The sequence below is a fragment of the Gigantopelta aegis genome, chromosome 4, assembly GCF_016097555.1.
Source record: "Gigantopelta aegis isolate Gae_Host chromosome 4, Gae_host_genome, whole genome shotgun sequence".
In the NCBI taxonomy this organism is placed as follows: Eukaryota; Metazoa; Mollusca; class Gastropoda; order Neomphalida; family Peltospiridae; genus Gigantopelta; species Gigantopelta aegis.
In genome coordinates this window covers 74,315,008-74,339,723 of record NC_054702.1, presented here as the reverse complement: position 1 = coordinate 74,339,723, position 24,716 = coordinate 74,315,008, and the positions used below count along the sequence as shown (strand labels likewise).

The 24,716-nt window shown below is 37.2% G+C and overlaps 1 protein-coding gene across 6 annotated transcripts in view; it reads left to right on the top strand.

The window, feature by feature from the left end:
* LOC121371082 (gamma-aminobutyric acid type B receptor subunit 1-like) overlaps nt 1-24,716 on the top strand; it is a 159,825-nt gene that overhangs the window by 54,153 nt on the left and 80,956 nt on the right. For all 6 annotated transcript variants that reach the window (XM_041496717.1, XM_041496716.1, XM_041496715.1 and 3 more), the window contains 2 exons: nt 3,065-3,235; nt 23,699-23,800. In XM_041496717.1, the coding sequence (XP_041352651.1) occupies nt 3,065-3,235; nt 23,699-23,800 (273 nt within the window). The remainder of the gene's footprint in view (nt 1-3,064; nt 3,236-23,698; nt 23,801-24,716) is intronic.

Here is a 24,716-nt window from a genome sequence, read left to right as displayed (position 1 = left end):
CACACACACACACACACACACACACACACACATATATGTGTGTGTGTGTGTGTGTGTGTGTGTGTGTGTGTGTGTGTGTGTTATACCAGTATTATCCAAAATTATATCTACAGAAGTAACTTGGGGCTCTCATCCCTGACATTGCTATGTTTGTGATCTGGGACAATAACAAAAAAGAAAAAAATAAGTTATTTATGTCCAGTAAAAACATTAGTTTTCAACACTAGCATGATAAAATTAATTCTTCTCATTTTTAAAGACATATTCTTCTTATAAATCTCTTTTCGAAACAGAAAAGTATATAATATTATACTCTTCAAAAAACGAAACTTTACATTGATTTGCAAAGTTCAATAAAAAAACACACCCAAAAAACTACAAAAAAAACCCTGCAAGCAAAGATCAAGACGCCACGGAAAGGGGATTACTCTGTACATGTGATGTCTGAAACAGTTACTATGGGAATCCACCTGAAACATGTACACAGACCACCACGAGCTGCAGTGGTGTAAGAAGTTGCAGAAGTGTCTGGGTGGTGGATTCCTCCGGCGCACACGCTGATCCAGTGCATCCCATAGATGTTCTATTGGTTTTAAATTCGGCGAACAGGCAGACCAAGGTAATGTCTGGACGATGTGGCGCTGCAGAAACTCCTGACTAACAAGTGCAACATGTGGCCTGGCATTGTCATGCTGAAACATTCCACCGTTGATGTTCATGCGTGGAATGACGTGATGCTACAGGATCTCGTCTCGATATCTGATACCCGTCAGTGCACCTGCCACATGCACTAGAGTCGTCCTACTACCATGATGGATTCCTGCCCACACCATGACACTACCACCACCAAAACGGTCAACTTGTGGCACGCAGTTTGGAGCATAACGTTCCCCTCGACGTCTATAGACACTTGTGCGTCCATCAGCACGTGACAGGTGAAAACAAGATGTACCTGAGAACAGAACAGTTCTTCACCTGGCACGTGTCCATCTCATCCTGTGCTGGCACCACTGCAGACGCTCTGCTAAAACGTTACATCGCACTGGTCTTCTAGGGGAAATTCCTGCCTTCCTCAACCGATTACGAAACTGTCTGGTCAGACATTCTGTTAGTCCAGGGATTTGTTTCGCTGTGGTTGTTGCTGTTGTGGTTCGATTTCGAAGATGACACCCCCGGATGTATGAATATTGGGACCACCTGACCTTGGCCTGTCATTAACACTTTGAGTGGTGGTGTAACATGCCCATGAAGCAGAGATGGTCTGTCTGAAGACGCCAAAGTGTCTAACCACAGCTTGTTGAGTTGCTCCTGCTTGCAATCCCCCAATGGCATTACTGCGTTGAGCTGACGTCAACCTTGACATTATCGCGTTACCTACAGTGTCGTTATGTGATCTGTTTGAATCACTGCTGATGTGGCCTTTTATGCCCCACCAACGGAGGGCAGAACTTCATGATGCACGTGCTTGTCTGAGGATTGCGCTTTTGCGCTTCTGTACAAACATTGAATATGGTTACCTTTATGCGAATCGAACGTCTTTTATAGTGTTTTATAGTGTTTTTGCATCACCATTCACTCACTTACTTGATTGTCTTTACGATGTCTTTGATTCTTTAAAAATAATCCGATAGCATTATTTTTACCAATGTCGTTTCTTTTTTTGAAGAGTATATTATATTTGTCACAATATAAAAATCTCTTGAGAATTTTTTCTAAATTTAGGTGTCACGTAAATTAAAAGTAGACAAACGCAGATATATTCCAGTAACAGAAAGAAGTGAAACTATCTGTATAAAGTGTAATCTCAATGAAGTGGAAGAAGAATATCATTTTCTTTTGATATGTCCATATTATGCTTTGAGCAGGAAATATTTCATATCAGAATATTTTATAATAAATCCTTCAAGCGAAAAATGTAATTTATTGATTTCTACCCAAATTATAAAGTGTATTAAAAGAATAGCTTTTAAAAAAAGAAGAAATCTGCCAGTTTAAATTGAATATGTAATGTAATCTGTACACAAGTAGTGCACGATTCATTTGTTTTAAAAGTAGTTATCTTGGCCATGTGGCCTCAATAACTGAATAGATGTCTTGTTTTCTCTTGTCTTGCTAGAGGTCTATACATTTTTAACATATACATGAAAATATGTTCGTTCCTCGTGCATCATCTTTGTTAAAAAATTAATAGGAAATAAAATTAATAATGGTAAATATTTTTTATAAATGTATATAGATATCTATAATTGTTACTATTACAGGCATATGTAAAATCTAATGCTAGACTGGATGATTGTGAAAAAGGGTCAAATCTGTCTGTGCCATTATTCAATACAGTTAAGGGTAAAGACAAAACTTATAACGGTAAAGACACATGGCATGGTATTTGTGCAATCTGCAATGCACTTTAGTAATGGAATCATGCAAATGGCTTTGAAAAACAGATTTACTGAATGAAAAATATAAATGATGAGTTTCTCATGCTTCCTGTATACTTTATGTAACTAACTGTAAAGACAGATCATTAATAACTGACATTGAAAACAGTATTTTTAAAAATAAATGTAATTTGCCTATGGACATACCCAGCTAGTATCCATTTGCTTGACATGTTGGTCTAAACTTGACCTAGATGTAACAGTGCCATCTGGTGGATAACTTTCATATTAATCAAATGTTCGGTCTATGCAGTGTAATTTTCAATGTAAATTTAAGAAACGTATATATTTACGAGTGGCTTCCTTACATCTTGCAGTTGAAAGGAAACCACTTATTATTTTAGGTAGTTTTGCGATTCCATAACACAATAACGGAATGGACATTTTGGGTACATAATTTTAAATCACACACTTTTCTAATGAATCTACATGGCCAACTATCATATCCAGTGCATCAAGTGATGATGCTTTCTATGTGCATCCCTGTTTATTTACATTATGTGCTGTTTTGTGGGAAATATTGCATCTGCGATGTCTTTACCGTTATTTTCCCCTTTTGTGGGAAAATAGCCCATATATGTCGAGAAACTATTGAATTGGGAATTAACAGATTTTATTTGTTTCAGATTTCTTTTACCTCAACATCAGTACCTCTGTCGGATGAAAAACGATTTCCCATGTTTTTCCGAGTCGTTGTTTCTGAGAGGCAGGTGAATTATGCCCTTGTTGGATTAATTAAGCAATTTAACTGGACCAAGGTTGCAATAATACATCATACAAATAATTATTTTGTAACGGTAAGAAAATTTTATAATTTAATAAATACAGTATAATATAAAATGTTCATGCAGTATACTACTCTTTTAACCATTATTTTAACCACTTTCAAATACAGTCGGACACCATTGTGTTGATATCATGGGGACCACAACAAAAAATATCGGGTGTTATTATTTTTTAAATTTTTTTTTACCCCACTGCCCCCTTTCCTTTTACTCCTTTGAATTCCATCTCATTTTTTCCTGATTTGGCAATTCCTATCTTTCAACTTCTTTCGCTGTCCACTTCCACATCCCAGTCCTTGTCTCTCCAACCTCGACAGGTGCTTGTCTCTTGTGGCTATCTGTGCCACACATCTGTCATTCCCCATCAGCTTTTAGCTGTGGGCTTAGTCTGACCACTTCGGAGAGTGTTCAGTAGTTACTTCTGGCATTGTTAAGAGGCACTTGTAACTACCTAATATGCTCCCCTAATACCAGCGTTCGTTAGTTAATGCCGTGGATCAGACCAGATTTATTAGCGGCAGAGAACGAGGATGCCAGGATGATATATCTAAAATCCTATCTATTTATTCAAAAATCTCAGAGACAGCGAATATCACCTGGGGGCACAACGCGGTACCTCACCTATCATGTGATATTGCCACAACTCCCAGAGACGGTATTTTTCTTAGATTTACTGTCGCGAGTTCGCCAGCAATACCCCGGTCATAAACCGCACTACCGGAGTAATTACGTAACTACTGGCCACATGGCCTCCACACCTATTCTGGGTGTGTATTAGGGGGTACGGTCGCGCGGGGGTATTACGAACCAAGCTGCACACGGCCCTCTAAAACAATTAACATCGCCACAGACGAAAAGATAAGAGCATGTTCCGTCACACCTGGACAACCTCAAGGAGTTCAACCTGCACGTGCCAACTACAAGGCGGATGAAGGAAAGATAATTCCTTCATTATGACTTGGAATCAAGGACAATATGCGCATTTGTTCAGATGTTACATGCAATTAAATTGTACACATAAACTAAGTTTCAACTATTCAAATGCGTTCTTATTTCTAAAAAAAAAACCCAACTCACCCAAGTATTGTTCAAGACCTATGAATGTTTATATATAATTGGTTATGATTTGATTACATATACATTTATATTCAAAGGCAGCCTGAATAGTCTATTTATCCTATAACTGCTCGTGTTACATCACTGACACTATGTGATACCACTGGCAGCAGAAATAAAACATTTAGGTTATCACACCCTAGATGAGAAACATAATATAGGTTTTGGGTTGGATAAAAACGCATTGTGATGCAGTATTTTTAATGTGATGTTAGTTGTAATTCCTAATTTTTCTCTGGTCAGCTTGAAAAATTAAAAACAAAATTCAGTAGAATGGCAACAGAAATGTAATGGAAATAAGTTTCTCAATTCGTGACGGTTGACTATCTTACTTATGTCACTAATGTTAATTCATTTTCAAAACGTCACCTAAGACTAAAGCCCATTTCTTAGCTAACGAGAGTGAAATAAATACAATAATCAACCGTCACTCGTTGTGGAACTGTTATGTACACAATACAACTATGTGATATTGTCATTAAATTTTGTCTAAACACATCTGAAAACCCCAGATGTAGGTCAAGGGCCAGAGTCAAGGTCTTAGTGACCTATTCGAGATACACGGCATGCATCCATATACTAGAATTGGTGTTTTAGATGTCTAGTGGGGGACTAATAACAAACTAATACTACATTGCATTATAATGTCGATTTATTAAACAATATATAAAAACTAGATCATTTATTCCAATGAATCTGAAAACGCGGTGTCCTTGGAGATGACTCCTAGTTGACAACACTCGTCCACAATTAGTGCACTGGTGCCTTCCAGAGTACAGTTGGCCGCAGTCTTCACAAACTGTTCTGAAAAACCAAATTTGGAACATACGATTAGGTGTCCTAAATCCGGGGGAGCAGACTAAGATATGTCTAAATTATAAAAAAATCTTTATCCGCCATTTTGGTAGTGATATACGAAGTTCAAGCATGTGTCATACGGTTTAGGTTGGACCCCTCGAATAAGCTATTCCCAAACACCTCCAAAATGGGATGCTATGGGGGGATTGAAACTCCATGAGATGGATCTTTGTTGAAAGACCATATTTATTTTTTGCATATTCCATTTTTTAATTTCATTGACGTATTTCGGCTTGGTTGGATTTGGAGAAATCTGATTTGTCTGCTTCAAATATGGAAGAAATCGAAATAGATACCTCTGAACTGGAAGGTAGAAGATTGGCTTCTTCTGTAATAGAAGAAACTGACTCGATGGTTTCAGGAGGCAGGATCAAGACACTTTCCAGAAACGGACTGCTATATTGAAGGGAAAATATGAATAAACAATTGTCAAATCTATTTCGGAACTTGAAGCACAAATCAGAAAATATTGAGAAACTAAACGCCGACAACATAGCTCCTAGAAACGTTCAGCTTGAATATGCTAAATGGTTGGCAATGTATGAGGAGTTTATTAAGGTGAACGAGGAATATTGTACACTTCTATCAGTAGACGAGAAAGAAGTATATCTGGTTAATAGCTGGGAGGAGAGAGACACTTACTTGAAGAATTTTAAGGTATCTTATGAGGGCTGGTACTCGCATGCGCATTCAGAAGAAAACAGAGAAGTTTGGGCACTGTTGGATCACGAATAAGTTGTAGCAGTACAGTACAGCACGACTGATGGGCGAACAAGAAAAGGCAGAACTTGAGGCTATTAAAATTTCTTTGAAGAAGAAACAAGAACTAGAATTGAAAAGACTGATGCTAAGGCAGGAAGAAGAAGAACTGAATTTGAACACTAAAATGGTGATAGTTGAAGCCAAGAATGAAGTTTTAAATAGATTTCTGTGTCAAAATGATTACTTGAGTTCTAGACATAGCCAGTCAAGTATTAGTTCGTCAGTACTAAACTTAAATGTCACAAATGTTATGTCTAATGTACATGCAGCCACCACTTCTTAATGTAATGAAATTGTAGGTTATGGTTCGGGGCTTCAAATGGGATGCAGTACTGTAGTGAACATAGGTACTACATTTCAGAATAGTTTAGTAACTAGGGGCGATGCAAGACCGCATGTTCGTCCTGCACTTCAAAGTACTGAAATGACAAATTGCAACACAGGTTTATGCTTAGAATCCACATCGCATAAAGATTCTGGTACAGGTTGTCAAATAGGAAATATTGCAGATCAGAATGTTGATACTAGAAATGGTATCAGGTTTTAGAATATTGAAATGAATGATCATAATAGGTCTGTAAATGTCAGAAATGTAGGTCATGATCCATGTCAAAGCTTGTCAATGCATGTGTGTCCTGTTAATAGTGAGTCTCTTTCAGGTGATAATGCTGACTATTTCCAAAGCAATAGGGCTGATAATAATATTTTGTCTGTTTTCCGCCAGTTGAAGAAACCAACTGCAGAAATTAAAAGATTTGGGGGAGATCCAATGGAATACCGAAAATTCATTCGTCAGTTTAACATAAAGTAACACTCTGATAATGATAATGAACGAATTAGTTTCTTGGAGCAATTTACTGTTGGTGAAGCTAATAGTATTGTCTCTGGATTTAGCCATCTTCCAGCGGAACAGGGATACCGTGCAGCTCTCAAGGAGTTGGAAACGCGATATGGAGATGCACAGCTCATGGCTAGTGCATTTTATCAAACGAGCATTGGGTTGGCCGAATGTGCGTGCGGACAACGCCAAGGCCCTTGATGACTTTTCCATTCTGTTGGTAGAGTGTGAAAATGCTGTGAAGAGTATCCAGGCAGTTAAAGTACTCGAGTACCCAGACAATATAAAACGACTAGTGAGTAAGTTGCCATTTTATCTACATGATAAATGGAGGAACATAGTTCAACACACTGCAATAAAAGAAGACACTGTAGAGTTTCATCAGTTGGTGGAGTTTGTAAGTTTGGAGAAATCGTACAAGGGCTAGTTTTCTAACTGATATGTCAGAAATTGTTCAGATTGAAAATTCATCCACATGTGGTCAGCTCAGAAAGAACGAGGTGTTAGGAATGCACTGCAGAAACCAAAAGAGCAGTTTTCCAGAAAACACTGTACATATTGGGTGTGTACCACACACACAACAGATAACTGTAAGGACTTACTGGCTATGCCCATTTTGGACAGAAATGAATTTGTGAAATCAAAAGGCTTAGTGTGTCTCCTCATCCTACAATGCTGCAAGATGAAAGCAGAGTCAGCAAGTTGAAAGGTGTGTTAAAAACAGAAAACGAGAATAGTGACAGTAAAATTTCTGTCCAGGGTCTATGTGGTCATACGAGGGCCGCAAAGGGTGAATGTACCATGGCCATTATTCCAGTTAGAGTGAAGCTGAAAAATGGTTTACGCGATGTCAAAACATATGCTTTCTTTGATCCGGGTAGTAATGTCAGCTTTTGTTGTGAAAGTTTGGTTCGTGAGCTTGGTGGAATGGGTCACTGCATGTCTATCACGCTGGATACAATGGGAAATCCATTTTCGATGGAAACATATGCTGTTGATGGCCTGCAAGTCTGCGATGTGGAATTGGAAAACAAAATTGACCTGCCAAGGGTATATACCAAAGACAAAATTCCTGTTTCTAAGAAAATCGCTCCTACCAATAAGGACATATCTTGCTGGAAACATTTAGACGATATAAATCTTCCAGACATTACAGCAGAGGTTGACCTGTTAATTGGAAATAACGTACCTGATGCCTATACCCCATGTGAAGTCAAGACCGGACCAGAGGGCAGCCCTCGTGCTGTCAAGACGAAACTTGGATGGATTGTGTGGAATATGATAAGAGAAGGAGATAAACAAGTTGAACAGGTCGATTCTGTCTTCACAGTAAACTGTGCCGAGATTGTAGCAGTGAAAGAGATGGAACAGCTTAAGCAGTTAGATAAACTGGTGTGAGATTCAATCAATCGAGACTTTCCAGAAAGGCTTATTGATGATAAAAAGGAACACTCCCAGGAAGATAAGAAGTTTTTGGACTTGGTGAATGGTTCTATCACTCATAGTAATGGTCACTACTGCATTGGTCTGCCATTTAAAGAGAATGGCGTGAAATTGCCAGATAACAAATTACAGACTTTGCAGCGTCTTGCAAGCCTGAAACATAAATTACAAAAGAATTCAACATTTTGTGAAGATTATATTGAATTTATGTCCAAGATTGTCAAATGTGGTTATGCTGAACAAGTTCCAAAGCAAGAACTTGAAAGATCAGATGGCCGTGTATGGTACATCCCAAACCATGGTGTATATCATTCCCATAAGCCTGGGACAATTAGGGTTGTGTTCGATTGTGCGGCAACTTATATAAGGGGACATCTTTGAATAGCGTTTTACTTCAGGGACCTGATTAACCAAACAGTCTACTAGGTGTTCTCTTTCATGGGTGATATTGAAGCTATGTTCTACCAAGTCCATGTGCCCAAGGAGGACAGCGATTGTCTTCGATTCTTTTGGTGGCCAGAGGGAAATCTCCATAAAAAGCCAACAGTGTATAGTATGCAAGTTCATCTGTTTGGTGCCACATCTTCTCCTAGCTCTTCAAGCATTGCTCTTCGCCATACAGCAGAGGAATTCAGTGATGAATTTATAGCAGCCTCCAATGTGATAAAGAGACATGTCTATGGAGATGACTGCTTAACCTCTGTGAAGTTGGAAGAAGAGGCTGTAGGCTTGATTAAGGAAACGGTTGCCCTCTGCAAGAAAGGTGGCTTTCGTTTAACAAAGTGAATTTCCAATAATCACCATGTGCTGGATTCGATCCCGATAGAAGAATGGGCAAAGGATGTGAAGGAACTTGATTTAGAGCACCAACGTCTTCCAAATGAATGAGCATTTTGTGTAGTCTGGTTTGTAAAATCTGATACTTTAGGCTTTAAAATTCAGCAATACAATAAACCACCTACAAGGGTGGTATTCTGTCAACAGTAAGCTCTGTATATGACCCTTTGGGGATGGCCACACCATTTGTTCCGAATGCCAAACTACTTCTTTAAGATCTGTGCTGGCAAAATGTTCCCTGCGATGAAGAAATCAAAGGAAATGATTTAAAGATTTGGCAACAATGGACAAATGAATTAGGTGATCTGGAGAAACTGAATTTACAACGATGCTACAAACCTCGATCATTTGGCAATGTTGTCTCCTGTCATTCACAATTTCGCCGATGCCAGTGATCTAGGTTATGGCATAGTTACTTACTTACGTCTCACTGATGAAACAGGACGCATCTTTGTCTCATTCGTGAATGGGAAATCTCGGGTTACTCCTCTCAAGAAAATGACAATTCCTTGAATGGAGCTCACTGCTGCCACTGCTGCTGTGAGGCTCAACCAAATGTTGGTGAAAGAACTAGACTATAAAATTGATGAATGAATGAATGAATGAATGTTTAACGACACCCCAGCACGAAAAATACATCGGCTATTGGGTGTCAAACTATGGTAATGGAAACAAATAAGGTGATGATCAACATCAACAGATAAATTCAAGATATAAATAAAAACAGGATAAAGAACTGTGCAAAATACAAATACAAATATCACAGAGAGATACTGACTTTTACTCTAAACTTCAATGTGTGCTGTATTGGCCATTCTCAAAGAGAATGTTACACCCCTGCACCACGGTGAGGTTACAGCACACGCAGGGGATAAAATTGATGAAACATATTTCTGGACAGACAGTATGACTGTACTAAGGTATGTGGCCAATGAGAACTCGCACTTCCAAACATTTGTAGCAAATTGCATTGCTATTATCCGGGAAGCTTCTGATGTTAAACAGTACATCAACACAAAAATGAATCCAGCTGATTGTGCCTCTTGTGGTCTTCCTATGAAGTTCCTGCCAAATAGTCTGTGGTTGAATGGACCAAGCTTCTTGTCCGAACCAGAATCTGAATGGCCGATCCCTGTGTCACGTCTGGATATTTTACATGATGATGATTTAGAGGTGAAAGGAGTTTATACTAACATAATCCAGCAGTCTTCAAATGCAATGGCGAAACTACTGACACATTACTCTGAGTGGAACAAACTCAAAAGAGCTGTTGTCTGGTTGTTAATTGGAGTTAAAAACACATCACTGTATGAAGAGTTGAAAAACGAAATTAACCAGCATGAAATGTAACAAGATATTTGAAGAACAGTACACACGAATTAAACAAAAGAGATTGATGGAAAGAAAGGAAGGTCTAACAACAGCCTATCTCAGCTTAGATGTTCTTCAACGTGCTGAAAGGGCTTTGATACTCTACATGCAGCGACAGCATTTCAAGGAAGAGATCAAGATCCTGTAAATACACAAGGATGCTTCACATATTTTGAAAAGATATTCTCCATTAAGGAAGCTGGATCCTTTCATTAGTGATGGTTTGATCCATGTTGGAGGACGACTTCTTAGAGCTAACTTACCTTTCGATGCAAAACATCCAATTGTACTACCCGAGGACTCTGTTATTACAGAACTCATATTACGGGATGTGCACCAGTCAGTTGGTCATATGAGAAAGAACTTCATGCTTGCTAGTCTACGACAGCAGAATTGGGTGCTCGATGCATCAACTGCTATTAAGCGTATAATTTCAAAGTTTGTTACTTGTCGAAGATATCAGGTCCCCGTTGCAGAGCAACAAATGGTCAGCCTTCATATAGACCGTTTAAATGCCGATGAACTGCCATTTTCCAGAGTTGGGATGGATTTCTTTGGACCATTTGAGGTAAAGAGAGGAAGAAGTACAGTAAAGAGATATGGTGTGTTGTTCACGTGTTTGGCTATTCGAGCAGTACATCTAGAGGTTACTCATTCTCTTGATACATCAATGCAATCAAAAGATTTGTGGCTACAGTCAAATCATTTCAGTCTAACAACGGGACCAATTTAGTAGGAGCAGAACGCGAAATACGTGAAGAAATTAAAAAATGGAATATGCAAAAAATAAATAGGGCCTTGCAACAAAGATGCATCTCATGGAGTTTCAATCCCCCCATAGCATCCCATTTTGAATGTTTGTGGTACGCCGACATATACGTCAATGTTGTTGACGTCATTTGAACACCAATGTTTAGCCTTAAGCCGTGGTGGATTAATTACCGGACGAACATTCTCTTGGAATTAACAAACATCTTTTGGAAAGACAGAATTTAACGTTAACTAAAGAATGACGTAACGAAATTACCATGACGTCATAAACGTAAAGACGTGCATGCATAATAAACAAACACATATATACATTACCTAAATGTAAAGTTTGGCCGTAACAATGTCTATAAAATAAAATCACTGTGGACGATAGAACAATCTAAATTTTGTTTTCAACAAACATGAATTTATAAGAAAGTTATAATAAAATACAGTTACACTAAATGTTTTGTAGAAAAAAAAGAAGAAAACATCCTACACCTAATTCATAAAGTCTATGGATAATATTTGTCGCGCATTGGTTCGTGGCATCGCAGCTGGAGAGCTAAAACGTTTACATGTCGACGTCTCGTCATTTTTCGTGATAATTGTTGCATCAACTTAAGACACAACAGGGCCACAGGCAGTTAACACCTGTTTGACAATGCATAGGTGGTTAAGCGCTTGGCTGTCGTCGTCACGTGTATAGTCCTTTGAATTCACACTGTTGGGTAATAGATGGTGGAATGGATGATTGAATCTCTTGACTCAGTTACCAGAAGAAAGTCAGCATAGCGGAAACAGTGGTGTCACTTAATAAACACAGAGATCGCTTCCAAATTAATCCTACTTTAACCAGTCCACAATTTCTCAAAGCCACAAGTCACACGGCTAGTTGAATTCTGTAACAATCGTCGTCTGCTAGCGTTTTCTATTAATAGTCCATGCGCCAGGACCCCAAATTTGACCAATTGGTACCACCTGGGGGGATGAATGTTCATAGTAATTTTTGTCAAGGCCTACATCCCAATTTAAAACACTGCGTAATATAATATTTAACACTTAACCACTTACAAACATACTGTGCATCTTCATACATTATGCCTTATCAATCAACTGACTAACATTACATAATAAATCAACATACATTAAAACAAATACATATAACACTCACGCCAGTCCAAGAAACGTCGCCAGAAAACCAGTTGCTTCCCAAGATGTAAGAACACCCTTACATCACGACAACTATAATTGAATGCTACGATTCTCGTACATACACATTATGTTGTTAACACAGCCTCACTTACTGCACGTGCATCCAGATACATCACACTTCAGGCGACCCAGCACACACCACTCAAGACTATCGCTATGGCAAACTTGCTAGACTGTACCTGACACTTGTGTACTGTACAACTGACAAAACATGCATTAAACACTTTCAACCAAAATAATAATGTATCGTATTATTATTGATATACGCTATAGTACAAAATCAAATAAATATTAAATAGAGATTACTATACGAGTTTGTATGTTATACTGATTTTACGAAACGTGTGTCAGGATTTTTGTATTACCCGAGCGAGAGCATTATTAAACATTGAGCACCTAATACAGCAAGTGGCCCAACACATTACAGACCTATATCATTAATAAATTGCCAAAACAAATTTAAATAGCTAAAAAAACGCATAGGCATTTAGGTTTAACTTTAGCAGATGATGCAAAATAGTCAGGTCATATTCAAAATGCATAAACATCAGCAACGGTAATGATCACAGTATTAAGAAAACACAAACTGTTATTAAATCATCAAACTCTAATGCTAATATATAATACTTTCCTTCGTCCTGTCGTAGAATATGCTTTAGAGGTCTGGGAAGGCTGTTTACAATTCAACGCAGATAATTTAGAAAAGGTACAACTAGAAGCTACAACAGTAAACACTGACATGGCTAAATTTGCTTCACGTAATTTGCTGTATATTGAAACTGGTCTAACAACACTTAGTGAAAGGAGGAAAAAAACCCTGTGTACAATGTTTAAAGTAATGAAAGGAATGACTCCTTATTTCTTAACTAAGTATATTCCACAAATATCAGAAGAAAGGATTCCTTATATGTTACGAAATCGGGAGGACAAATCTACACCATTTGCTAGAACCTGTTTATTAAAATCATCATTTATTTATTCAGCAATTGACCTATGGAATAATTTAAGCCCAGCAATTAGAAAATGTGAAACAATATTGTCTTTCAAAAAATCAGTAAATAAAGTTCCATATAATATTTTTTTCTGTGGAAAAAGAATAGAAAATATATTACATACAAGATTACGACATGAATGTAGTCCTTTAAACGCCGATTTTTTTTTCAAATAATAAATGAATAAAACCCCAAACAACAACAACAACAACAATAACAATAATAATAATAATAATAATAAATAAATAAATAAAAACATAAAAAAAAACCATATAACCTATATATTACTAACCATGTATATACCCAGTGTGTGGGGGGGGGGGGGGGGGGGGGGGGGCTTAAAGAAATATTAAAAACTAACAATAAAATAATAATAATAATAATAATAATAATATAATAATGAATTAAAATTAATAAACACTAACCTGCACTTACAATGTATGTACACATCTATGTACAATACCAGGTTATAGTCTACATATTCCTTTCCAAGTACACCACAACAACAAAAAACTACTAAATAAAATATATAAATAACTTAATTAATTAAAAAAAAAAATAAGTAAATAAATAAAATTTATAATAATAGTAATAATAAAATGTAATATAAATTTAAAAAAAGAAAAGAAAAAAAAAGTAGAATATTGTTCAACATCTACATCAGCTCTTATAAATGAAGAGACAAGAATACATGTCAATATTGTTGCAAAACAGTTACTGTCAAAAATAATAAGTCCACGATAACTTCACACTCAATCGTAGAAGAGGAAACAAGAACGAAAAAACACAAATCGGAAGTCGGGAACAACATCCGCCAGACACTGATACTGTTATTTAAATGATTTATCCCACAACGTATTTATGCTATGGGGTGCTGTCGTTTTTTAAAATTTTCATCGAGGCTTATATTCAATGCGAGCGAGCTCTCCCCTGTCTTCGTTCAATTGTCGCGGCAAATCTGTGCCTATCGAAATCCGAGTACCCGCCAAAAGTGGTCCTTTGGACAAAATCAACACCTAACCTCGCATACTGACGATATATATGATGATTGCTGGAGGGATTGCAGGATCTGTTGCGAATTTTCTGAGCCTATATACATTCCTTAGCTTTACTTCCTGTACACGTTTCTCATCAATTTTAAGTTTAGCCTTGAATAAAGTGCACAGAGTTTGCTCTGTGTTTTTCACCAATTCAAAACCATCGGTAGACATAGGAATACCGTACAGAAGTAGATTGTACTGTCTAATGTGGATTTTTTTTCTGATCAATTGTCATTCGATTTTTCCAACCGAGTTTTGTAACTCAGGTATTACGTTAGTGCACGCTTTTGCCACACAATCTTCTAGTTTCTTAATTCTACCTTCATGAGTTTCTAGTTTTACTCTATGTATCTCCTGTGTCTGGTTAATACGCTCTACGTGTTCCTTAACGGATTCTAAAGTTTCTTAATCAAAACTATTTGTTCAATCAAGTTCATTTCAAGCTTTTTTTAACATGGTATTTAACGACTGGCTCGAAACAGTTAGCGCACTGACATATTTGTTAATAGTATGCTCACCAGTATTAGATTCGGCAGTTTCTGCCTGTGTTGACAAATGCTCCTTGTTCTCCGATATCAACATAGCGTCGGCCGTGCACGCCGTGGTTGTTAATATAATATTTTCGATGTGTGTGCTGAAGGAAATGTTTTATTTAACAACGCACTCGTCACATTTTATTTACGGTTATATGGCGTCGGACATATGGTGAAGGACCACACAGATATTGAGAGAAGAAACCCGCTGTCGCCACTTCATGGGCTACTCTTTTCGATTAGCTGCAAGGGATCTTTTATATGCATCATCCCACAGACAGGATAGTAAATACCACGCCCTTTGTTATACCAGTTGTGGAGCACTGGCTGGAACGAGAAATAGCCCAATGGGCCCACCAACGGGAATCGATACTAGATCGATCGCGCATCAGGCGAACGCTGTGCCACGGAGCCCCCTGTGTGTGCTGAATGTAACCACAGAAAGAAAAATGGGTTAATTTCAGGGTTAGGGTTAAAAAAACAAAAAACATTTTGGTATGGCGCCATAATCGTTTTACCCTCTGACAGAAACCCTGACTTGTGTTATTTATTGTGCGCAAAAACAAAATGATTTCCTGTCGTCAACCTTAAAGTTAAAACGTCATGTTTTTGCAACTGCTCTACCCCGCTAGTTTCTGCCTTGTTGTTTTCACTAATTGTCTCAATATTTCACGCATCTTAATCTAGTTACGTAACATCACAAAAAACCTCAATCCTCTCTTTTTAAAAATTTATTGCTGTTCTTTTGTGATAATTTCGGTATCATTAGCAATAAGCTAAGCCTGAGTTTGCTAGCCCAGAGTTTAGTGTGTTTCAGCAACTTTTTTTTTTTTTGACCAGTGATTAGCCAACCCTGGGTTAAGGAATTTGACTCACAGTTAGTGTTAATCAGTGCTTAAGTTAACCCAGCCTCCGAACAACCGGGCCCAGATCTATATATTCTCCTCATGTACTAAATATATTTATCATAATATCTTACATTTTCAGTGCAATCAAAGTATGTAATATTTTTCAGATATTTTTCAGGTCACATACGTTAAGAATTCGATAACTTTGCAAATTAGATGTAAATTAATCACGGTCACGGCACTAGGTTTATTGACATTTAAGAAAACGTACCAGGGTGACACTCCGTAATTGATGTGTTTCATTCATAGTCATCAAACAAAACATTTCAATAGCAACTTTACATTGAAAGATGTCCAGCGTTCATAAAACAAAAGACGTTAAACACTAGTTTATTTTTATGGAAGGATATAAAACATGACGTCATTCGAATTTGACGTCATTTCCATTAAAAAAAACACCACGTCACATATTTTTACGCCATTTGAATATCGGATAATGACTGACTGGTATTAAGCTTGAGATTATATGATAAAGAGATTATTACCCTCGTGTGTTTCGGTGTCCTCAGTATCATATGTTAAGAATACAAATAATGTATTATGCCCACCAGAGGCTCGAATAATACAATTTTTATTCCTAATATATGATATTGACGATACCGAAAAACACGAGGGTAATAATCTCTATTTATCTGATAACTTACCCATAATATCCATGTCATAAACCTATTTGATAGTTACTATTATTAACTCGATTAATACTGTTTTGCTGTCAATGGGGTCATTTGTTTACTGCCAATAAGACTGGTATACCTAAGCATAACGTTTTCATGAGATTTAGATGGAAGTGCGTGACATTTGTGCTAACCGGTGAGTGGACTTCAGAACGTTAATTTACTAAATATTAACTACAAATTTTACAAAGATAGTCAGTCGGGTGTCCATTGAATTCCAACACTAACTATTCCGCCTGAAAGCTACAAAATACACAAAACGATGTTGTTGTTGGGGTTTTTTTTGGGTTTTTTTAAATTAACATGGAGTACCATCTATTGAGTACTAGACGTTACGAACACCTTGTAAGTGACATTATCAGTTCGTAAAATCTGCATGTCTGTCAGTTTGTCACACATGGTATTTTTATGTTGTTTTGGGGGGTTTTCTCACATTGCCTTAAAATATTAAGTGGACATGTACTGTTACAGATCAAATTGGACTTTAATGGCGATTTCCCCATTTTTGACAGTTAATTTAATTACCTATAGGAGATACGAAAATGTGTTTTCCGGACTTTGTTTTTTCCAATGTCCAGCAATCCTACTTTTCCAATTTTTTCCTACTTTTTGGTCTTTTTGCTATTTACGAAGTCCGGATTATATCAGATAAATTACAAGCTACTTGTAATAAAACTAACTGAGCTGTAGAACATTAGGTAAAAACAACCAGTAAACCAGGTTAGATTGAAATGGCCGTTTTATTAAAAACGACATAAAATTATAACATCACATCACATTATGTAATAGTAAACACCTGACAAAAGTAGGTGTTCAGGAAAGTGAAATGACATAGTAACATTACATAATAAATGCGAAAAGTACTGTTGTAGGTGGGGGAAATCCGCCACCTTGCTAGATAAGCTACTGCCAGCCGGCAATAGCTGAAACTAGCAACCCCCACCCACAGCAATTTGACTGACTTAAAAGGCCATATCAGCCTAACCTGAATCGAAACACCCATCAGAATAAAAATACGATACAATCATCCACGACAGCACTGGGTTTATTAAAGCTATTAATAATAGTAAGTACATACAATCTAGGGTTGATTCACAAGAACCTTTAAATACACACGTTCCCTTTTACATTAATCTACGAGAATGCCATGCATCCGACGCAGTTTTTTGTATTGAGGTGTGAGAATGCATTTTTTATCAACACATTTTTATTTTTATGTAAGAAGCTACGAGAATGCCATGCATTCGACGCAGTAAGTTAGTTTTAGCTATTAAAGTAAGAAAATCCCATGGATTCAACTCAGTAAAAGTAGGATATTCTAAAACTGTGACTTTTGTAATGTTCGGACCTATATCCTGCTGCAAGCAATGCATTTTTCAATATATTGCAAAAATATCTGTAAGAAACCGTAGATCCTCCCAGGAATACAAAAATACAACCCGGAGAAGAACCTCGAAGATGTAGATACCTGTATAAAGTATGTACTGGGCAAAATTCCTCTATCGCTTGAGCATTAAGAGATAGGGTAATTGGGGCAGTGTGATAATGACCCTTGAAAGAGTGAAAACTTATCTTCACTCTGGAAGGATTTTGCAAACCCTTTTTGAAGAATTGCACATTCTTTGTCTGTAGAATATTCCTACTGTTTCCACTGTAGGTGATTTCCCCAATGCGCAAAAATGCATGAAAAGCAAGTAAAAACATTGACCAGAACATAAGTTTGTTGTATCTTATTGGACAAACTTCATCCAGAGCATTTATAATTTGATACAATATATGTTTTGTCAGTGGGCGCCTGAAATCTTGTCTTTTATTTATTTTCTTTAATCCTGCTAGCATTTTCCGAATAATGAAAAACTGTGTGGGATCTTTAAAGGCCTCCAACTTATGTATATATCCTATAGCTGACATATAAGTTGTGATGGTTGAACTAGCAAAGCCAATGTCCACCATGTGGGCAATGAATAATGCCACTGTATGTACACTAATTGGCAGGGAGCACTGCATATGCAACGTTGTGTGTATGAATTGTTGTAGCAAACTGAATGCTCTACGATATAACTGTTTAGACATATCAGTTAGTGCTGCATCAATGAGTCGAAGGACTGTCTCGTTTAAATGCGCAATAACTGCTGTGGAACTGTGCTTGGAATTCTGTCCATCTGTGGGGCTGCTTGGTGAAAGTATGCCACCTGGCCTGAAAATAGTTTTCCATTATCCAATGTAAAGTAGAGCTGAACCTTTCAAATAATTGGCACGAAATGGAACAACCCATGGGTAGACATCTATCATAGTAATATAACCCTGCTATTTCCATACCTAAGAGTTCATAATCTGATGGGCTTATTGGAATAATTCTAAAAGCAGACTCTATATCAGTCTTTGCCATCAACGCCCCTTGTCCCAGTTGGTTAATTTGAAATATGGCCTTATCCAAAGTTTCATATTGTACTGATTTATGTTCATCAGAAATCCCGTCGTTAATTGAAGACCCTAAAGGATAGGACAGGTGATGAATAACCCTATACTTCCCTGGTTCTTTCTTGGGAACTAGCCCTAAAGGTGAAATTTGTAAGTTGGCAAAAGGGTGTGTGTTAAAGGGTCCTACAATCCTACCCAACTCTATTTCTTTGTTAATTTTTTTCATCAAAACACCTGGCATTTCTATAGCAGATTTTAAATTTGGACTAGACCTATATGCCTGAGGTCCATTATAACACAATGAAAAGCCATTCTTAAATCCTGCTTCTAAAAACTGTACTAATTCTGAATCATATCCTTTTAAGAAGGGACGCAAATAGTCAAATTTAACGGGCGTTACTCTGCTGACTGGATCCTGTTTTTTGGTTTGCTGCTGAATTATGAGGTGCTGCGGTATTGGTGTAATTTGCTTTATCGAATTTTGAGCATTTTCAAAAGGAATGGGGTCCACCACAGGCTTTGCAGACATGCTTGAACTAGCAGTTGTTTCTATTGCATACCCCATTCCTCTGAAAGGCAAAACAAAATTTATTCTGACCTACACTAATATATGGCTTGAACTGAACCTTAGTGGGTGGCACTGAATGTCCAGTTGCCATGGCCTAGAGGAATAGCTCATTATTTGGCACATCAAAAGGTAGTAATTCGGGAGAAGCTTGTCTCCACTTACTAAAATTAACGTCATAAGTTATGGCAGCCTGATCTCCCGCCTTCTTGGCAATCCGTTGGACGATATTTGCATATTTCATCAAAGAAACTGCCAAATCCGGCCTGGTCTTCACTACGATTCTGACATATATTTGGAATGCCGAATTCCAAACATCCATAGACCGAATAGGTACTGGTCTTGATTTCGGGATCAACGAAAAAGTATTCGTTTGAAAAGAAATGTCAAACTCATTAGTGGGTCGATTTTGCAAAAGCTGACCAAAATCAACAAACTGGTCAGACCAAATTTTTTCTTTGTGACGAACGTCAACATTTATATCAAAAGGGCGGGAGATGCTACCATTCAAACCATTAATTGAATAATCATCACGACCCAGTGCTGCCGTACTTGTCAGTTGCTGTATGGCACCAGTTATAAATGTCGGCTGTTCCTGTGACGTACTGGGCGCTGTTGCGGTAGAAATTACTTCCCCGAAACGCGGCCCCGATCTAACATCTTTAGCAGCAGCTGGGCTGGTTCCTGTTGCTGACGGAGCTTGTCGCAGGACCAAACCCTCTTCCTTCAACTGGCGTATCACCTCAGCAGCAATTGCCGACACACCGGGACCCGTTGTTCTTGTCTCAGACATCTGTGATGTGGATTGCCCCGATACATCTGGACCCGTTGTTGTTGTCTCAGACATATGTGATGTGGATTGCCCCGACACATCTGGACCCGTTGTTGTTGTCTCAGACATCTGTTATGTGGATGGCTCCACAGTCTTCTCAACGGTTGCTGGTCCCCTTGCAGACCGCCGCCTTTTTGGTCTTGCTAGAGACTTGTTTCCCACGGCCGATTTTCGTTTGCTTTGCGGTGGCATTATGCTCAAAAAAAAGAAAAGTTCATTAAACCATAACATAGTTGCCAAGTATCTATGATACACAATTTTTACATGCATTAACTATATGAACATGCTGTTATCTCACTGGCCCATTTGTACATAATGCATGTTGAGACAAAAATAATTTTAACAACCACTGTTAAGCTTACTGAAGCCAATTAATTAACACTAATCACTACATGTGTCTCGCAAAAGCCCACATGTGATCCACTAAATATCTGGAAACACACCAATGAAGCTCACAAAAGCCCACATGTGATCCACTAAATATCTGGAAACACACCAATGAAGCTCACAAAAGCCCACATGCGATCCACTAAATATCTGGAAACACACCAATGAAGCTCACAAAAGCCCACATGTGATCCATTAAATATCTGGAAACACACCAATGAAGCTCACAAAAGCCCACATGTGATCCACTATATATCTGGAAACACACCAATGAAGCTCACAAAAGCCCACATGTGATCCATTAAATATCTGGAAACACACCAATGAAGCTCACAAAAGCCCACATGTGATCCACTAAATATCTGGAAACATACCAATAAATATCTGGAAACACCAATGAAGCCGTTTTAGCACCTATATGTGCACCTGCAACTGCAATCAATTCAATAAATATGATATTGTGCAACTGAATTTCTGTCAATAATGTCAGCCTTTTATTTTTTTTATTATTATTATTATTATTATTTTTTTATTTTTTTTATTTATTTATTTATTATTATTTTTTATTAATATTATTATTATTTTTTTTTTTTTTTTATATTATCCTTTTTTTTTTTTTTTTTTATATTATCCTGTTTATTTTTATTTATGTATTTATTTACTTACTGGCACACTTGCCGACAGTACGGTATGATGAAATCACCGCCCCACGTACGCTCCTCAAATACTTAGGGATCCCGTGCAAAGCGTTCAGGTGAACTCCGTCGCGGCAAAATATATCTACCGGACTTTCCTTAAACCTCTGTGTTTATGATAGGTCACATTAGCAATATCAGCTACCAATGACTTGATGCTTTGGTTAACCTCTCTGACCTTTTGATTGTAAACTGACGTGGGCAGATACCGAGTTTCTAATCTAGGCAACAACTGCATAATGCAGACATGCCGTACAGAACATCCTAACAGAAGCCATTCCGCAATTGAAATTACATGCCGTGCTATTTTTGTCGGTACGACCTCAGTTCTATCTATATCGTTACCTCATATTTGTAACACAACCACACTGGGCTTGAATGATTTCAAATGTTCACGGAACTGACCCTGAAATAAATCGTTCACACGGCCGCTAACTTTCCCGACAAATTTTAATAAAACTTCAGATTCGTCCAACCTGAGGTTTTTCCAACCAGAATTCCTTCTATTGACGACTTCCCCAAGCCTACGGACATAACTGTGACCCAAAACTGAAACTTTAACCGGCATGACCAATTAACGTTAAAATTAAAAATAACAATTGCGTCTTACCTGTACGAAATTATTTGAAACTGACGCTGTTGTTAAGTGACGTCACGACGCGAGGCTATTTAATTAGCCAACATGATCTTCCTTACGCAGTCCTTTTGCGCCCTGCTAAATGGCATACAAAGACATATGTTTATGATTATAACCGACCTCTTAAATACAATTAAAAACAGTTGTATTTAATTGTTGATTTTTCTTACTTTTTCTTCAAAATACCTTGTTTTTCCTACTTTTTCCTACTAATTTGTTTTAAAATGCCGCGAATTGCTCTTAAAGCGTACGTATTCCTTGTGTTATTATAAAGGTCAAGAGTCATGGGAAGGTTGGTTGGTTGGTTGGTTTGTTTGTTTGTTTGTTTGTTTGTTTGTTTGTTTTTTGTTTTTTTTTTAAGCAAGATATATCTTCCTATTTGCGGGACCATATCATCTCAGCATATTAAATGGACACCCTCAAAATCAATTTCTGTCTATCCAGAAGGGATTACAGGTTTTATTTCCATCCTTCTGACTGTCCGTCTGTCCCATATAAAGTTTTCTATATGTTTTTTCTCAGTACCTTGATACATTTCATATAACTGTAACCCAACTGTTACATAACATTCATGTTATTTTGGATATAATTGAAAATATAGGTACAAACTGAGCACAACATAAAACATTTTAAAAGTGTTTTCTCAGTAATGCCACTTTTAACACATTCGTTTTTTTACCCAGTACATTTATGAACATGATTAATGTTGTTGTCCTACGTTTGTCCTACTTTTCCCTTCTATTTTCATAAGGGTGTGCTGGACATCCCGAATGCCTCAATATATTGAGCTGAGTTTTGTGTATAGCTTTATCATGTTTTGTTACAGATCAAATTTAACTTTTATGGCGAAATGTTTGGGCCTGCATGGTACTTAGGAGGGGACATTGCAGATGGCTTTAGCAGTAATCTCAAAATGCTTGTTACACATCAAGTGTCTTCCAGGCATTAATAATGTATATTAGCTTTATTATGTTAGTACAGAGTAGTAAGTAGCGAGTAGTAGTAGTAACTTAGTAGTAGTAGTAGTAGTAGTACTTTTTGTAGTATAGTAGTAGTAGTAGTATTTAAAGGTACTCTCAGAATAATTGTTACTACTACTAATAATAATTGTTACTACTACTACTACTACTACTATTACTACTACTACTACTACTACTACTACTACTACGTACCTGTAGTAGTAGTAGTAGTAGTAGTAGTAGTAGTAGTAGTAAAGGTACTCTCAGAATAATTGTTCAGAATAATTGTTACTACTACTACTACTACTACTACTACTACTACTACTACTACTATACTACTACGTACCTGTAGTACTACTACTAAAGGTACTCTCTACTACTACTACTACTACTACTACTACTACTACTACTACTACTACTACTACTACTACTACGTACCTGTATTAATAGTAGTACAGCAGTAGTAGCGATAAGTGTTAGTTGTGTCCCTAATTATGACGTAACAGTCATCATCATGTTAGAGTAGTGGTAGTAGTATTAGTGGAAGTATAGTATTAGTATTTATTCTTAGTATGGTAGTATTTACTAGCTAAAGTGGTATTAGTCTCAAACTATAGCATCTATTTTACTATTATTTTGTAGAAGGTTGCGGATATGGAAACCCTCATGAATAAAGATAACATTCAAGTCACTACGAAGGTTCATTTCAGTGATGATTCCAGAAATGCCGTCCGCCAGTTAAAGGTGAGACAGTTGCATAAAACATCTGAGGCTGAGGCTTGATTCTTTCTTGATACTTCACTCTCAAAATAACTTCATCTATATATCTGTAAAATACTTACAATTCCTTGCTTGAAATAGTATTCTAGAAAATATGTGTGTGAATTCAGACATCTCTTCTTAATAGACACCAGAAAGATTTCTGATGCCTATTATAGGCTATGCTGACGTGCTCTATTAAAATTGCAGTCCTCCTACAGATGCAATTATTGGACTCATATCTTCTCTGTAGACAAAACATCTGATAGTGAGTCATGACAGCATATCCTTACGACTCTTGTCAGTTTTATGCATAAATATATTAATATTATGTTAATGACAGATTCATAATCATTATATGTTACCGCTTCTATTACACACTTTAACATTTTAATATTGTTTCGGTGTATTACTGATGAGTAGAATAAAGAATTTTCTTATCAATTTTGTTGGGGAAAAGAACATTAAAATTATGTCTGCGAATTTCGGTACCGTGATGTTCAATTAATTTCAGACAAGCATAGAGAGTAGACATGGAGCCAGTTAGTCTTTTTAAATATAAACGAAAGGCAGCTGGTGCATCAGGACATCTGTGTTTATTTTGTGACCAGGGTGATTCCAAATAGCCTACATCTATTCTTAAGTGTGTTGTTTGGAGGTGATATGGAGGATTCTGAAGAAGAGGAACATGATATGCAAACGACGATATGCAGTATTGCTCAACATATTGCATACATTGCATCTGAGATTAGAAAATTGACCCCTATACATGTGGGTCTTGGCTTAACTCTGCACCAGGCTACAATATCAGAAAAACGAGTCAACTTGTTTCATGCTGCTGGACACACTATTAGCATAGACACAGTGCGTCGGGTAGACACAACAATTGCAAATCATATTC